We start from the raw sequence: 18729 nt of genomic DNA on the forward strand, positions 1-18729 counted from the left end.
ACGGCGATCTCTGGAGACAAAGTCTTAATGTCGCCCACTCACCTGGGGAAGGCTGCTTCGCGCGGTGTGCGCGCCATTAGCTCTTGATAGAGACGCGCCATCTTGTCCTGGGCGAGATCCTCGTGACGCAGTCGCTGCTGCTGCTCGCGCTGCACGGCCTCACGCTGTTCGCGCTGCTCGCGTTGCTGCTGCTGCTGGTGGACGGCAACGGCGGCAGCGGCGGCGGCCGCCTCGCGTTGCTCGCGCTGCGCATGATCAGAGACGTGCAGCTGTTGCTGCTGCTGCGCCTGCTGCTGCTGTTGCTGTTGCTGCTGTTGCTGCTGCTGCTGTTTGATCTGATGCTCCACCTTGTAGAAGGGCGAGCTGCAGCTCTGCGGCGGCGATTTGCTGTCATCGTTGCTGTGCGTATCGTCGCTGGCATGACGACGCTGATGCTCCTGCTGTTGCTGCTGCTGCTGCTGTTGCTGTTGCTGCTGGGCGGCGACCACGTTGCTCTTCATCAGGGAGGAGGCTTCGCTGAGTATGTGTGCGAGGCGATCCTCGGACATGGAATCATCGCCGCCAGCGCCGCGACCAGCATACTGTGGCAGTCCAGAGTCTATCCAAGAGAGAGTGAGAGAGAGAGAGGGCATGATTCCAGTTAATGTTGTTGATTGTATATATTGATCGTAAAGTGGCATTGGCTTGCCCATTAAACGTTATAAAGTTTATGCGCATTTCAGATTTTAGCTCATTTATTGAAGCCCAATTGATACGAAACCGAATCGTGCTGCCCAGGGCCAGCAGCCCAACAGCCCAGCGGGCCAATTAAGCCATAAAGCGTTCAAAAAGCCAACGCAAATTTGTGGCCATAAAGCGGCGCAGCATTTGAAATAGCCCAGGCTCGATGCACTTTGGATGACGCCCCGTTTATGCACTGAGCGAAAGGCAGATCGAACTAGGAATTCAATTCAATAAACATATATACATACATATACATACATATTTAGCTTGCATTTATATCGCTTTTGCTTCCGACTTTGTTGTGCAGTGTACGATAAATTTGATAAACATTTTGTGTGTGTGTGTGTGTGTGTGTGTGTGTGCAACAAACATAAATTGCAAAGAATTGCGCCTCCCCAACCCCCCCCCGCGCTCAGGCAAGCTCAATTATAACACCATTTGATTTTCAATCAACAAAACCGCGACCACAGACAAAGCGAACCGGACCAAAACATCAATGGCCATACAAATGTGAAGCCCAGCGCACAGAGTTCAGTCAAAAAAGTATAAAAAAAAAAAAAAAAAAAATTTTAAATGCCTGGTTGGGCCCTCCAAATAGTTCAATGCAAGCGAAGCGCTAATTTGGCACGCGCCATGGAGCCAAAATAGGTGGGCAATGGAAGTGGAGCTGGAGCTGGAGCTGGAGTTGGAGTTGGAGTTGGGGCTGCTCATCGAAGCGCGCGCTGGCAGAGCCAGCTTGAATAAACGAAACGAAACGAAACGAAACGAGTCGAAATGAATAAATGAATGTGAATTCAATTGCAATTGAAAGAGTACAACAAACAAGCGACAGCAACAAAAATGCTCTGCACAAATTCAATTGAAATGAAGGATTTTCCCTCTTTTTTTTTTTGCTGTTTTTTGGTTCCACTCGTTAAATGTCGCTGCAGCAAAACAATCGAAAAATCGAGCTGAAGCTGCACAACATCAAATACCAAAAAAAAACAAAAAAACATTGGAAAAAAGAAATCAAAATCGAGTGGTAAATTGTAAAATAATCGCACAAGTGGTTGAGCTGAATGCCGCGCGCGCGTGTGTCCTTGTGGTATTTTTGCGGCTGCTGCTTGGCCAACAAACATCAATCAGGGCCAGTCGGTGGTGGGCGTGGCGAGCGCAATGATATAACTGAAAATCGCTTTACAATTGCCCAGGCATAATCGATGCCCCAAAGGAGCAAACACTTGTGCAGCACGACTGCCTGGACTGGCCGGAGCAGGAAGCGGAGCGCACAGGAAACGGAAATCAACACATGAATGACAAATGTTTGGTCGCCCGCTGTCAATTGAAGCGAACGGACGAGCGAGCGAACGATTTGAAAAGTATTTCGCATTGAAATACAATAAAGCCACATAGATGCCACATAGATGGACAAAAGGCGATAAAAGGGCCAACTACAATAGATCGTAACGTTTGCCTGTTTCTTCTACTTTTTGTGATTTTTGTTTTTTCCAGAGTGACGACACATGCCACATGCCACATACCGCAGTCAGATTCATTGGATTTTACATTTTTCTATTTTTTGCTCAGATTTTTATTTTCGATTTGCTTCGAATGCTTTTGGCCAAAAAAGCATTTTTTTTTATTTCGGCTATTATTACTCTGTTTTTGGCTCTTGGTCATCGTCGTCAGCGCCGTCGCTTCATTTGGGGATTACAAAGTGTTTTTGTGTTATAAAGTCGAAGATGACATTGATGACACCTGGCTGACCCCCACACGTCCTGGACGGATGGACACTGTGGCCGGGCGGGCGCTACAGCGGCTACAGACACAGACAGCTTAAGCGCTCTTTAGCCGGAGACGTAGCTGGAACTGAAAATGAAACTGCTAAAATGGCTAACGGATGTGTGCTGGCTGTGGCAGCAGGAGAAGTAGCAGGAGTAGCAGGAGCAACTGGAGGAGGAGGACGTACTGGAGGAGGAACCGAAGGCTATGGACAGTTCAATGCACTCGGTGTCAACTGTAACACACTCAGACGACTTCAACAATCAATAAGCGGCGAGATAAGGGCTTAAAGAGATGTTTATTGGCTTTAAAAGCTGAGTGGATCTATCAGTTATTAAATGGGAAGAAATTATAGAAAAGTAATACAATATTTCAAATATACCAAAATAAGTGGAATATACCAATAGAATATATATGAAATATATACAAATATATATAACATACAATTAAATAATATAAAATTAATTAATTAATAATATATGAATTAAGTAAATAATAGAAAATAATAAATATTATATATAAGCGTATATCAAATATACAAAAATATAAAAATATGTAATTTTAGAAAAATATTACAAATATACATAAATATACACATATGTAAATATGTATAAATTCTATAAAAAATACTTCAACTTCAGCTCAGCTAGTGTTGCAAAGCGTGTCGAGTGTGTTGCAAAATGCATTAGAATAACATTTCTTGCTAGACCCGCTTCTGCTGGCATTAAAAACTCTTAAATTGTCCAACAAATTCATGAATATCTATTGATATAGAATATGTGAAAAGTATAAAGGTAAAAAAAATAACTTTTTAAGCAGCTAACTGTCGCGCTTTTTTGCATGGATGGATTTGCAGACAGAGACGACTTTTAAATAACGCAATGCCCCAACCACAGGCACAGCTCAATTCCATAGACAAAAAAAAAAGAAGAAATTTTTATATATTTGTATTTGTATATTTGAATATTTGTCTCTCGATTTTTTTTTTTTTACCATTGGCCATTTTTTGTCTGCGCTTTTGTGTGTTTGCTGTGTGTGTGTGTGTGTGTGTGTTGTTTGTAATTTATTAGAGAGGAACATGTTGACCAAATTGTCATTCAAAAGGATATGGATTTAACGCGAAAAATATAGATATGAGCTATCATGTAGCATATACATATATATATATATATATGTGGTAAAATATGAATATATATATATATATATATATATATAGATATACATTTATCTATATCTATCTACCACCACCTGTGCCACAATTTGCTTGATGAATATTTGCCTTTTATAACAAATCAGACGAATATTCTCGCCAGACACGTTGAGTGCCAGTACCCCTGTCACCGTCGCTCCCCCTACGCTTCTCCCCGACCCTGTTCAGTCGACTGTAGATTTTTGTCCTTTTGTTGTTGTATTTTTTGCCTTTATGGAGTTTTTCCTAATACAATAAATATTTGCCAGCACACAAATATGTAATCATACTTCAGTCGCATTCAAAAAAAAAAAAGGGTTTATAGTTGAGTGGCTAAGGCGCAGTGGGGGCGTGGCAGGTAGGTGGTGGCTGTTGCCACAATTGAACTGGCGCATTGAAATTGGCACACGCACGCAATTTGCATTAATTGCAAGAAAAATTTTCTAATTAAAATGCCAGTCAGTCAGGGTATGCGTGTGTGTGTGCGTGTGTGTGTGCGTGTGTGTGTGCGTGTGTGTGTGTCTGTCTGTGTGGGGTGGTATTAGCAGAAGTGTCAATTAAAAAACAAAATGGAAAAAAGAAAACTCAGACAGAACGACGGACAGACACCTGCTTGAGGCGCGCTTCTTGCTTCTAACTGAGCTGAGGGCAAACGTAGCATATGAAGTGAAGTGGATGGATGCCCCACATGGGTGGGGCTGGTGCAGAAGGGGGCGGGGGCACAACATCAAACAGTCGATGGGAATTGCAGGTAAATTGGAAATTGGATTTGGGGGTTATTAAATAAATAGACCTGCGCTGGCTGCGGCTAATTTGCAACTTTTATTTGGTATTTTTTTTGGTAGTTTTTTGTTGTTGATTTTATTCTTATATATTTTTGCTGGCTGTTGTTTGTTTTTGTTGATTGTTGTCAAAGTTCATTACAAAGTAATTAACCCGAGCAACACACAGACAGCTGCAAACGCAAGTTGGGGGCAAGTGCAACACGAGAGAGACATGTGCAACATTTTGCGGCATAATGGCAAAATGTCGAAGACAAACTTTTTGCCATGTCTAGGCTATGCGGCATGCCAGCACACAGACATGGCTGCATATAAGTATATATATATATATACATATATATGTATATGTATTTTGTAATTGTTTTATATACATACATATATACAAATACATTTACATTTATTTATTTATATGCGCTTTGTGCTCAGTCACTTCGATTGCGACAATGATTCAACATGCTGACTCATTGACTAAGCTATCGAAGATTTAGTATGGCCCATTTCTTGATACCGTCGCATTTTTTGAATATTCATAAAAATATTCAAATTCCTTTTTGTTTGAATTTTTTTGTTTTGGTTTGTTTGTTTTAATATTATTAAAACAAAATTTCAGTTGAGCGCGCCTGATGCTAATTTATGTTTATTGTATTTTCGAGCTGCGGCCACGCCCCGCCAGCCCCGCGCACATAAAGCAATTTTCAACAAAATCAAATAAAATAAATTACAATCAAAGCGAAAAAGAAATAAATAGATAGAACGAAAGAAAACAACTTAAATTTGAGGCCAAAAAGCGCAGGAATTGATACGCCCCGTTGGCCACTTAGTCAGGCTGTGTGTGTGTGTGTGTGCGTGTGTGTGTGCCTCACATATTTCGCTTTATGGCTGGTGACAAATAATTTGTGAAACGGCGGCAAATAAAAGTGCCTGGCAGCGTTTTGTCTTCTGTCTGTTTGGCATTTGGAATGCTTTTGTCTTTACCTCCTCGATCTCTTGTTCGCAAGCTGTCCCATGTATCGTACTCCCCCCCTTCCCCCCCCCAACTGTCCCCACTCACACTCCACTCTCTGAATGTGCGCTAGTTGTATTGTTTTGTCTTCTTTGCCGCGTGCTTTTCTATTTTAGGCCACGCACTTTTCGCCCGACTTTTCGATAGCTCTCTCGCCTGCTGCTGCTGCTGCTCTGCTGCTGCTAAAACAAATAGACGACGTCTGCTAAAATTATGTGTTAATATGCTAGTATTATTAGCTGCCATAACGAGTTGCCTCGGCCACATTCGCATGCCGTCGACAAATACAAATATTGCCCATTACGTATACGACTTGTCTGACGCGGCTAAAATGACGTTGAGCTTTGTTTGTTTTTCCTCTTTTTTTTTCCATTTACTTTTCTCTTTTTTTTTTTTTTTGTGTGTGTTGTTTTTTTTTTTTTAATTCCCTGCCCCGATTTTGAAGTTTTCTGTGTGCAGTTTGAATTGAGTACTCAAACGGCACTTGGTTGAACTCTGCTGTAAACTCAAACTACTTCTCTCCCTCTCTCTGCCTCTCTCTCTCTCTCTCTCTCTCTCTCGTTTACTATTTGCCCTCTCTATGTGGTCGTGTTCAACTCGTGTAGGTTTGTCATGGTAAAAACATTGTCAACTTGCAGGCACTGTGTTTGCACAGTGGTTTCAAATTTACATATGTTTGTATGTGTGCTTTGAAATGTGAAAATGTCGAATCGATAGATAGAATCGATAGGAACTGTGCATATAAAACAAAACTCAAATCAGCTATTAAAAAGTATTCTAAAACTAGTGCTAAAATATAGCTCAAATATTTATAGATTTATGAGATTAATCGATAAATCTGATGACATTTATCTGTATGCATATTAATCGATAACATTAATTCTTTGGCTATACAAACAAACCGAGTTCCATTCTATTTCATTATTTGTATGTATGTATATATTGCTTGTCAACTTTCCGTTATTTTATAACTTTTCAATAGTTTGTTGTTGCTTTCTTCCACTCGCTTTGCCCGTGCGCCGTTTAATATGCAACAATTGTCGTCAAATGTTTTATAGAAGAAGCAGAAGAAATAAAAAAAAAGAAACCAAGCTAAATTAACGGCAGAGCAAACCAAAAACGCGAAAACTTTTTGCCTCCCACCCTGGAGTTGCCGCCGCTCCTCCTGCTGCTGGCCCACTCCCCCTTCCCGCCTATCCCCCCGCTAAACCAATCGTGTGGTAGCCGCCCTTGGCATAACTCCACATTGCAACGCCCAGCTCCCAAATGCTATCCCGTTCAGCTGCCGCACCACTCACCCACTCACCACCCAAGTCTACGCCTTCGCCCCCCGCTGCCACGCCCCGCGGCCAGCACTCAGCTGGCGCACTTTGTCCGGCACAAAGACGACTTCAAACGCGCGCCACGTCAACGTTTTGCATGCCTCGTTGAAGGCAGCAGTTGCATTGCGTTTCGTTGTTGTTGTTGCTGCTGCTGTTGTCGTTGTTTACATTTAATTCTACTTTATGTTTGCTGTTGTTGTTGTTGTTGTTGTTTTTGTGTTTTTAATTGTTGTTTTTGTTGCTGTTGCTGTTGCTGTTGTATATGTATTTTGTTTCAAGCCTTTCACAGACCAATTGTCACGGCAGTCGTCGCGTCGCCCCATGCCCATTTAAGCCCGTTCCATTCCAGCTCGTTCCTCGCTTTAAACAATTACAATTCAAAAATCATTGACGCGCCAAAAAGTTCGCACAACTTTGCTCGCCCACAAAGCGACTTCAAAGTATTGCCGCTTGTTATTTTGTAATAATTCTGATTTCTATTCTAATAATTTACAAATTTTATGCAACAAACTTGCGCCCAGAGCTAGGCAACAGTTGTTGTTGTTGTCATTGTAAACCCGTTTTTCTATATAACTGTGTCTATGACCGCTTCTATGGCATGCATCTAAATGCCTATTTGCTTATAATTAACTGGCAACGGGTGAGGGTGTGGGGGCGGCTCACTAAACACACTCAATCAGAGAAAAAATTGCAGCGCCTGCCTTCCACAGCCATAAATATATAAACAGTTAGTTTAGCTGTCATGAGTAATCGTCATAAATTAATTGTCAACATTTGCATGCACTTAGACACACACACACACAGGCACGCACATGTGCATTATGCACACAGAGAGCCACAGTAAAACTTTGATTAACTTTACCAAGTTGCTGCCAGTAGAGCCATGTGTATGTGTGTGTGTGTGTGTGTTTGTGTATTGGCTAGGTGCGTGTTTATACTTTAAAAATACTTTTGCATTGACATATTTGTAGCTGGTCGGGCATAGTTCTGGGGCAGCCCATTAAATTGATGACTAATCAATAAAAAGCTTAACCAAGACAACTGCAAACAAACCGACAGACAGACAGACAGACTGACGGACGGAGGGCAACTTTGCAACTTTGCTATCGTTAAGCAAAGATCACAATTTGTTGTATTCGAAACGATTGTGTTTTGCATTCGCAAATCGTTGTACGCCTAATGTGCAAATTTGTGAAAATTTATGGCGACAGGCGAAATGGTTGCATGAAATGCATCCAGTCGTCGCCATCGTTGTTGCTCGTTGGCACGTTGATTATACGCAAAAATCAAAAATAATTAAAATTTCACATTTTAATGTTTTGGCAGGGCGCCAGCCAAAAAGTATTCAAGAAAAAAGCAGAAAAACAAAATAATAATCAGAGAAAAGATGAAAATGAAACAAGCGAGAAATGAGTTAAACGTGGGCATGAAATGCGCAATATGCAATGCGAGAATTCCAAAATATTTACTCAAATCTAGGCAAATCAATTAAATCAAGAAGAAGAACTTATTGCTTGCTGGAAACGTTTGAATGAATCAACAAATTTTATTGAAAGTGGGCGAGCAGTGCTGCAGAAGACAAAAGCTGAGTGTCATGAAACTGCAGATGAACTTTCAATGGGCTCGCCTGGCATAAGATTGATATAGCAAGCAGCAACTGTAAGCTGTTCGCTGCAAAGCAAATGCATGACAAAAGCTGAGTGCTGTGAAAGAGTAGCTTAATTATATTAGCTGGCCTTGCCTTCGCTTGGCTTGCCTTTGGACAAGTGATTGACAAAAGCTGAATGGCACGAAATGGGAGATGATCAATTATTCGCTTAATGCAAAGCACATTCATATGGCATATGGCTATGAAATGTGGCTCAACTCTTCAGGCATACTAAGAGTGATGTATGTCAGTTCATAGCAAACAGCAACTGTCAGCTGTCACGCTTTCTGCGTGCAACGGCTGTCAACTGTTTTTAAGCTGCTGTGCTTTGTGCTATATCTACTAGCAGTGGCTGCCACTAATTAGCTCGGCATAAGAGAGCGCGAAAAACAAGACAGCGAAGGAAAAATAAAAGGTAATACAAAAAAAAACAACAAGGTTAGGCACTCACCTTTCTTGGGTATGAGGGATTTGAGCAGCATGACGGCATTATCATCGCAGGCCCAGGCATGCATCTTGCGGTAGCTGTCGCGGCCCTTCTCTGTCAGCTTATCCCAGGGCTTTGGCTTGCTGAGCAGCTCGGAGACGGTGCCCTGCGACAGGCCCAATATGTATTTGGCGAACAGACGCTGGCCGATGTTGTGCACGGAGAGCAGCTCGCGGACGCGTCGCGAGATGTGCAGCGTGTCCAGTGCCTGATTGGCATACTTGTCCATGTTGTAGCGCAGCATCTCCTGCAGCTTGGCCTCCATGGGATCACCCTTGGGTATTAGCGATTCACCCAAACGGCCCGCCATCGAAACGCCCGGCTGCAATTGCAGCTCGGCGTCCGCGAACCGAAAGTGTGCGCGCGCCTCCTGGCCAGCGGCCGCGGCAGCCGCGAACTGGAATGGCAGGCTGGGCAAATTGGGCAGGAAGCCGGGCGCACCCAAAGCAGCCGCATGCTGGGCATGGGCAGCCATCGCTGCTGCGGCCACCGCCGCGTTCGCATTGGGAGTCAGACTGTTGTTGTTGTCCTCGGCAACGGCAACGGCGGCAGCAGCCACATTGGCAGCGGCCGCTGCCTGCAACAGCGACTTGTTGCCGTTCAGCGTGCTGGCAATGCTCGCCGCCAGCTGGGCGGTGCTGTTCGGTGTGCTGTTGGCGCTGGATGAGTTCGAGTCGGCGCCATGATGCAAATGGTGTGCCGTATGCAACAGTTGGCCATGCCCCATGCTGCCGTGGTGGTGTGCGTGATGGTGGTGATTCAGCGGATCGCTGCCGGTCAGGCTGCTGTTGCTGCTATTGCTGTTGTTGTGCAGAAGTTGCTGCTGCTGCAGCTGGGGCTGTTGCTGTTGCTGCTGCTGCTGCTGTTGCTGCTGGAGTTGGTGGTGTGTGGCGGCATCTAGGCGTGCGGATTTGGAATTGGAACAAGAGGAGTGATTGGCATGTGAGAAAGTTGAGTTAACCAATTGACTGAGCAGCACAGTGGACGAGGGTCCATGTTGTTGCTGTTGTTGTTGTTGTTGTTGTTGTTGCTGTTGATAGTGTTGTTGCTGTTGCTGTTGTTGTTGTTGTTGTTGCTGGGGCTGCGGCAGTGGCGGTGGCGGTGGAGGCAACAATTGCTGCTGCACCACATTGGCATTTTGATAAATTGTTGGCGTTTTGCTCCCAGCTGCAACTGCAGCTGTTGTTGCTGGTGCTACAGTTGCCGTTGCTGCTGCTGCTGCTGCTGCTGCTGCAGCTGTGCTCGTTTCAAAGCCACGCCTCCAATAGCTATTGACCAGCTGCTCTTCTAGCGTTTGAGCTGGAGCTGGAGCTGGAGCCTCGGCTATTACCTCGTCTGTGTCTAAGATTTCGATTTTCGGCTGCAAATTGGCCTCGACCAATGTCTCATTCTCATTCGTTCCAGTTTTGTTTAAATCTGGCTTGGCAACTGCTGCTGCTGCTGCTGCTGCTGCGGCTGCTGCTGCTACTTCTGCCTCTGCTGCTGCTGCTGTTGCTGCATCTTCTTCTACAGCTGTTGTTGCTACGTCTACGGCTTGTTGTTGTTGCGGCATTTCTGCGGGAAACAACAAAAAAGTTGTGCCTTTTGTTGCTGCTACTTATTCGCAATGATCTATCATAAAATACTTGTTTTTTTGTTTGGTATTTAGTAGTATTTGGTATATTTGTTTGGTATATACTGATTTTAACAACATCCATGGAACAAAACGCCAAAAATTAATCAAAATTTGTATATTTTTGATTTCTTTCAATTTGTTTCATATTAAATTTATATATATATATATATATATTTTTTTTTCGTATTGTTTGCCAACAATTTGCACTTTTCGCTTGCCAATTCGAACAACAAAACAACAAAGAAACTGTGTGTGTGTGTGTGTATAATTGTTGTAAATAGAGACTCATAAATATATATATGCATATGTATTTGAATATATAACTATATATGTAGCACGACAGAGACAGCGTGAGTGAGACAGACATAGGGATACATAGAGACAGAGAGAGAGAGAGAGAGGGGAGATAGACACATAGCGATAGCATTGAACCGTGTTGTTGTCGATAATAATAACAATAATAATAATTGTAATAAGAATAATAATAATGATGATGATTGTCAGCTGTTTCGTTTGGCCTCTATGCATGTATGTATGTATGTATGTACACATGATCGATAAACATGCAGAGCAACTCAAAGTGTATAAAAACAACAACAACAACAACAACAACAACGACTATAACAACAACAATGACAACATTCGCAGACGTTCTGATGCAAATATTGTAAATCAAAAATAATAATAATAGTACAATAAAAAAAAGTAAGAAATGTCGCAGATGGAGAAAATCGCGATCGTCGCTGCGTGGACGCTTGTTGACAGCCATAAAAATTGGCGCCTCGTTTCTGTTGGCGCCGATAAGCTGGTAACACAATGTAACGTAACGGAACGGAAAGGAACGGAGGGGATTGTGACGGATTCAGCACTCGTCGAACAGTTCATTAAACTGCCCTCCTGGGCGCCGTTCCACAGGCGGAAGAGATCAAAGCGTTTCACATCAACAGCGCCACGCGACATGGAAACGAATCGACGTCGGACTGCAGTAGATACAGCTGCACTGCATGCATACTCACCATCGCTGACGGCATCGGTGCTGCCGTTCTTGAGCGCCTCGGCGGCCAAGGCCTTGGTCCGCTCCAGTAGCAGGGCTTGGAATTTGTTGGGATCGTTGGCACAGGCAGCGGCTGCGGCGGCCGCGGCGGCTGTGGCAATCGCCGACTGTGGACTGAGCACATTCAGGTCCAGTGGACTGCTGCAATGAGAACGAAATGGAAACGAAACATGGATAAGCAATTGAGGGTCAGTTGTGATTTGAAGATAAATCTGAATCATTTGTTATCAAAGTGAATGATAGCGAAATTCGTGAAAGGAACGAAATGGTAATGAAACACGAGATATTAATAATGATTTGAGAGTAAAATAGATTTGTTTGTTAAGTGAGAGGAGGCTATATTTGTTACGTGTCATAGGAACGAAATGGAACTGGAACATGGCTTGCACGTATTGAGAGTTGGTTATGATTTCAAAGGGAAACAAAATATGAAACGTCGCCATTTTATTGATTTGAAGGAACGATATGGAAATGAAACATGGGTTAGCCACTCAATGAACTGGCAATGGAACAGTTTCGTTTGGGATGCCAATGCAAATACTTACTGCTGCTCCTTTTTGATTTTCAGCTCATTGCTGTCCGCTGCGGCTGTGGCATTCGAAATCTCTGCGTCGTGCTCCTCGGCATCCTCCTTGTCCTGCTCATCGTCGTGGCGATTGTTGACTAAAGCTGCATGCTGCTGCTGTTGCTGTTGCTCACTGTTGGTCAGATGCAGGTCGTCATCATCATCGCCATCGGCGTCGCGCAGCTCATTATCATGATCATTGTCATCGTCATCGTCATCATCGTCGTTGTGCCGATGGGTCGATGTTAGATCAGTTGTCTTGAATACGACATTGTTGTTGTCGTTGCTCTGGCTGCTGTGATTGTTGTTATTGTTGCTGCTGCTGTTGTTGTTGTTGCTGCTGTTGCTATTATTATTGTTGTTTGTCGCAGCAGCATTAACAGCGGCAGCCAATGCCGTTGCCTCGGCGAGCGCCTCGTTTATCTGCTGCTTATCCAAGCGGGCCTCCAGGCGCATTATGTGCTGTCGCTTCACCTCCAGGTGCTCCTCGAGCCTCTGGATTTGTACCAGGTGAGTTTGTTCCAAGGCGCGCAGGCGTTGCAACTCATCCAAAAGTGCTTTAATCTGAAAACGATGGAAAAAATGCAATAATTAGTATTTTAATTGAGATGTTAAATATTTTTGAAAATTCTATTTAGTATTATTTTATATGCATATAGATATACATCTATTTTTCCAGCACATTGTTGGAGGTTAGTAAAGAAAGAGACCTGAGAGAGACATAGTGAATGGGTCATTGACAGAGAGAGACAGAGAGGGAGAATGAACGAGAGTGAGAGAGAGAGAGAGATAGAGCATGGCATCAGCCATTTTCAATCAAAACTGACTTTTTATCATGATTTTTTTTTTTTTAAATTGTAAGCAGCTCACAGACTGTTGTTAATTTTCTGAATTGTTTGGTTGCGCTTGCAATCAGTAGTTGATGAACATTTGAGCCTGGGCGCATGTGAGAGCTGCAAACTTTTTGGTTGCATATTTTGTGGCAACTCTGCCATTGTGGCTGCTGCGGTTGCAAGGCCTTTCCACTCCGTTTCTCTCTCTCTCTTTCTCTTGCTATCTGCTTGTATTTTTGTAATTGCACACATCAATATTTAAACAACAACAGCAATGCGAGCAAGTCAGGCGGAGGCTTTTACACAGAGGAAAGTCGCGTCGCATCGCATCGCATCACATCGCATCGCAGTCTGTCGTGTGTGCGTGGAAAAGTTCGAGAGTTATAAAATAATTTTTAATAAAATTAACAACGACGACGACGTCGCTGATTGCCTGTGACTCAAGCGAACAGGCCACAGATACAGCCACAGGTGTAGCAGGGGCCAAGGTACAAGCACAATGCATGCTGAGCGTGTGGCAGGAGACGGCAGAGAGAGGCAGAGGCAGTGATGGGGCATGGCAGGCAGGCAGTGTGCCTCCGGCGAGCGTTTGAGTTTTTGGAACTTTGTTTGTTTGATGAAAATATGATAATTGGCAAATTTGACAAGGGAATTTTTCTTAAGTGCGTCAACGTGAGAGAGACGTGTGCGGCATGAATCTGTGAGGGAGGCACGCTGGCTGCAGGAGGCGTGGCGCCGCAACAAAGTTGACAAGATAAAGTTTGGCGCCTGGTGGTATGCAGCAAAATTTTTTAATGACAGCCAGGTGGCTTGTATGCGTGAGTGTGTGCGTATGTGTGTGTGCATGTGTGTGTATATTTCTTATTATGTGATTAAAATTAATTTAATGGCGCGGTTTTTAATTGACGCATATGCCAAAGGCATACTGTCAGCACACACACACACACACACACATACAGAGAGACAACTTTGTGTAGCGACTTTTGCTGGCAACTGTACCGCCAAACAGGACGCAAATCAGGCGAATGCCAATTGGTAATTTGCGTGTCATTGCGTTATTTGTGAGCCACGTTAATTTTGATCGTTGAGCCCCATATGACAGCAAAGTTGATTGAGTTAAACTTTTGCTTAATATACATAAACGCACACACAGACATGCGCGCTTGCATGTGTGTGCATCTATTTTATCAATAAACAAACCGAAATGGCCCAGATTATGATTATTATTATTATTGGCGCACGGTTGACTGCGCATACACGTATGCAATAATATATAATTGGCATTAAAAACGCATCAACATGAAATATCTATAAATACATATGTACATATGTAGATGTATGCATGCATAGAAACATGTGTCCCTTTTAGTTGGTGCTTCTTCGGCTTGTGTTGTTGGGCCCATGTCATGCCTCGAAATGCTAAGCAGTTAATTTCATTATCAATCAAAAGGCAGAACCCCGTCCCTTGCCCGGGCTGGGGTTGCGTGTTCGATTTTTCATTAGCATACGAGACATGTGAGTAGCTGCTAAGGACAACAGCTCCCCCAGTTAAAAAGGAGAACAAGAACAAGAACAAGCACAAGAAGAAGCAGAAGAAGAAGAAGTAGCACATGACAAGACGACAGGCGAGGACGACAAAAACAACGACGACGACGACGACTCAAATTAATTGCATAAAAATGTTGTATACCCCCATATAGACCTATTCAAAAACAAAAAATCCCTTCTGGCTGGCGTCTAATTGCCAACTCAATTGAGTCGCAGCGCCACCCGCCACCCGCCACCCGCCACCCGCCACCCCAGGCTCCCATGTCAAAAACCTTCTCAAAGTGGGAAAAGTAAAAAATTTGTTTTGTTAAATAAACGCAATTAGCATGCGGCGCAAGTGTACGGGTATGCCAAGGGTTGTGCGTGGGTGTGCATGTGTGTGTGTGTGTATCTGTCTTGTTGTGTCTTACACAAACACACACACACAGAAAGACACATGCGAGTTCATTAATAATCAACTGCTTGCTATATAGAATCGCCTTAAAACTACAGAATATTCGAAATTTGGCAACAGCGCACGCTGAAATTTGGCAACGCCGCCAGCCAGTTAACATTAATAGAGATGGGTGCATATCTAGACATTTTTGTCATTTTTCGATTTGATGCCACTTCAGCATATACGACTATTCGCCGAGCTGCGTTCGCTTGTGTTGTTTGAGGAATTATTAAAACGATAAATCAACTTTTTGGGGATTTTCGACACAACTCAAAAATCATTTGCAACCCTTTGCGTCAGAAAACTTTTGCCTGTCCGATTCCCGTTGGCTGCCTTTTGCGGCTTTTGCCTCTTGCGGCTGACTGGGATGCCAGCAGCCTGTGGGGGCGAGGATGGGGTGCGGGGGCGAGGCCGATTTGACTCGACTACAACAATCAAACAAAAACTATGAGATGAATGTTTGGCAATTGTGGGTGGGTGGGCCCTATTGACTATAAAATTATGAAAATTTACATTTTTCCAACAATGGGAATAGTTGAATATTTAGGTAAGAGACTGTTGGACATTGACTGACAGTTACGGCTGCTGCTACAACTACTACTACCGTCTCTGTGTGTGTGTGTGTGTTAATTGGCGTTGGTTTGTTGCCTAGACCAACTTCCCCTGCCTCCCCGCTAGCAAAGAATGCATGTTCTATGCAAAATAGACAGCGATATTTAGCTGATAGTCTATAGCTGTGTATACACATATGCATATGTAATATAAAGATATATAAAATATAATAGAACAACAACCCTTGTGTATGCGTTTTTTTTTTCCTGCTTTGGGGCTGGAACTGGGGGGCTGGAGGTAGCTGTCAGAATTGTAAAAAGTTGCGTAAGTTATGCAAAAATAGACACACACACACAGGCACACACATACACACACGTGGTAGGGGTTGGTGTCCCAGGCAGAGACATTAGCATAGAGCTAAAAGCAAACGATTTGTAATTAACAAAATTGCCAGGCAGCCAGCGCGACGACAAGCAGGCAGGCAGGCAGGCTGGCTGGCTGGCTGGCTGGCTGGCAGTCAGTCTGCCAGCAGCCCCAAACAATTGACAAAGCAGTCAATACACACACGCACACACATCTACACAAAGCACAAGACAACAGCAAAAAACAACAATAACAAACACTCGAAGGCAAAAGACGTTGATGTGGCAGCAGGTGGGCGAATTGCTTGGGTCGATGCATAAAACGCCAAAAGGAATTAAGATGCTCTCCTTCTCTCTCTTTCTCTCTCTTTCACTTTCATTTATGTGTGTGTGTGATTGCCACATTCATTCATATGTAGCAGGGTAAAAAAGGGTTTAATCAGCGAACATCTCAGAGCGCACACATACAGGCGACCAATATACAAATACAAATTAACAATAAGCAATCAAAGATACAAACACACACACACACACACACACATATAAATGAAGCTGCATATGCATGTATAAAAATTGTTGTAGCTGCCTTTTAGGCACGCCAGCTGCCAATGCCAAAAGCAACCGTCAAAGGAATTAAAACTCATTCGGGCATAAAAATTTTAAAATATATATGTATATACACATAGAAATATACATATAGATATATATGCTCATATAATAGATATATGTATATATATATATATAGATATATAGATATATATGTACATCAAGAGACAGCAAAGCCGAGCTAGCGACGCGGCAAGGAAGTTAGCTTGGGCGCTATAAAAAAGGGGTTACTTTTCAAGCATTCAGGCTAAAGAGGCTTTCGCTGCGAGCTGCGAGGGTTGGGGGCGGGCGTGTGTTGTTAATTTCCAAAAAGCCAAAAGACAAATGAGTAAAGAGCAGCAACAGCAACGGCAACAGCAGCCGCAGCCGCAGCGTCGCTTCTGCCATCTCAATGTCGGTTTCAATTTTTTTTTTTTTTTTTTTTTGCTGCTGTTCGTTTGTCATTGATTTTTGATTGTTTCAAGTGTGGCGGCCGAATAAGGGTTGAGGGTGGGCATCTTCAAGTCTGCCAAGTGCACCCCAGAGCTTTGACGCCAAAGCTTTTGTCGCATTCTTTATGATTGTTGCTGCTGCTGTTGCTGTTGCTGCTGCTGCTGCAGCTGGCAATGCCCAAGTTGGCAATTTGCAACAAAAGACAAAACAAACGCTGGCAGAAAGGAATTGTCAAGCTGCAAATGCAGCGCACATGTGAATGAGCAAGTGAGTGAGTGTGGGTGTGAGTGTGTGTATGAGTGTGTGGGAATGAGGTGCATTTGCAATGCAAGTGTATTGCGCTTCGATTTGTGCGCTTAGAGCGCTAATCATTTGGCCTAATGCTCGTGAATACATTGAGTGTATTCATAAATGAATATGCATGCGTGTATTCATAAATATGCATAGCAACATGATTGATTCATGTATATCATTGGCAATATTCACAGTATTCATAAATTCAATTTTAAGTATACTCGGTTTGAGTGTATTCATGAATATATTCATATAAATAATTAACATATTAATTTGATATTTAATTACCATTATGTACACTCAAAATTGGTTTACTGCAAGTGAGTGTATTCATGAGTGTACTCATGAGTGCATTCATGAATATGCATAGCAAAACAATTGATTAATTTATACCATTAGCAATGCTCGCTGCATTTATAAGTGCATTCAGTTCGAGTACATTCATGAATACATTCATTTGAATAATTACCATATTTGGTTAGCAATCAATAAAGCCGCGCCTTTAGTCAAATGAAGCGCTTTAAGCTCTTAAGTGGCAGGTAATTTAGTATTTTTCATTATTTGTCATTCGCTTGGGGCACAAAGGTGAGCCGTATGCGGCGGCAGGCAACAATTTACAATTGTGGCAGGGGGCAGCGCCTTGCCAATTCCGCTAAAGGTATAAATCAAACAATTTCGAACCGAGCTCCACACGAAAGGACTTTGAAGCGTTACAGAGAAACAGACAGCCAAGCAGGCAAGCAGGCAGGCAGGCCTGACAGTCAGAGAGACAGACAGTCAGACATTTGTACAGTTTGTCATTCAGTCAGTGATTCAGTGATTCAGTCAGTCAAACAGTCATTCACTTACGCACACACGCACATTACGGTACGGTTATTGAATTGATTTGGGAGCAAAACGACAGGAACAGTTGAATGTTTCAATGGCAAATGGTGGGCTGGCGCTGGGGGATTGGGGATTGGGGTTTGGGGGGTTTTGGGGGCTGGGCGCTGGCTTGTTCGTAGTTAAGAAGGCGCACCGCCTCCTGCCGCTTGCGCTTCCAACGTCTTGTTGTTGCTGTATTTTTTGGATTATAAAGTTTTGTAATTAAAATTTGACAGCTTTACAATTCCCAGGCACTGGCAGCAAAGAGCAGAAGGCAGTCGAGTCAGTCGAGCCAGTCGAGTCAGTGGAGAGTCAATGAATGCGAGGCAAAACCCTTTTGCTTATTCGAATTTAACAATTTTCGATTTATGTTTCGATTTTATTGTCAAACATTTTGTGCGTGGGGAGTTTTAATTGAAGTGTTGCTAGCTGAAGAGCATTAATATATACTATATATACATAGATATTTATGTGTATATATATCTATTTATATAGATCTGTTTGTGTGTGTGTGTGTGTGTGTGCTGTGTGTGTGTCTGCGCTGGCCATGCATCAGGCTGTACATTTTAATCAAAGCTCTGCCCTTAACCCACTCTGTGGCACTCACTCGCCCATTTTTGTTTCTAATTCGTTAAACTTTTGCTTAATAATTG

General features: G+C 43.2%; 1 protein-coding gene and 1 long non-coding RNA gene across 4 annotated transcripts in view; both read right to left on the reverse strand.

The window, feature by feature from the left end:
* LOC149090656 (uncharacterized) overlaps positions 1-18729 on the reverse strand; it is a 173135-nt gene that overhangs the window by 28854 nt on the left and 125552 nt on the right. The gene's annotated exons all lie outside the window — the stretch shown is intronic.
* ct (homeobox protein, cut) overlaps positions 1-18729 on the reverse strand; it is an 89766-nt gene that overhangs the window by 6141 nt on the left and 64896 nt on the right. The window contains exons 3-6 of one of the 3 annotated variants that reach the window (XM_089263857.1): positions 12130-12713; positions 11547-11725; positions 8880-10469; positions 43-598 (exon numbers count right to left, since the gene is read on the reverse strand). In XM_089263857.1, coding sequence (XP_089119983.1) covers positions 43-598; positions 8880-10469; positions 11547-11725; positions 12130-12713 — 2909 coding nt within the window. The remainder of the gene's footprint in view (positions 1-42; positions 599-8879; positions 10470-11546; positions 11726-12129; positions 12714-18729) is intronic. The other 2 variants (XM_089263858.1, XM_089263859.1) reach the window with 2 other exon arrangements.

Source organism: Drosophila navojoa, chromosome X (genome assembly GCF_054131105.1).
Source record: "Drosophila navojoa isolate 15081-1374.11 chromosome X, UAZ_NAV_1.0, whole genome shotgun sequence".
NCBI classification, from domain to species: Eukaryota; Metazoa; Arthropoda; class Insecta; order Diptera; family Drosophilidae; genus Drosophila; species Drosophila navojoa.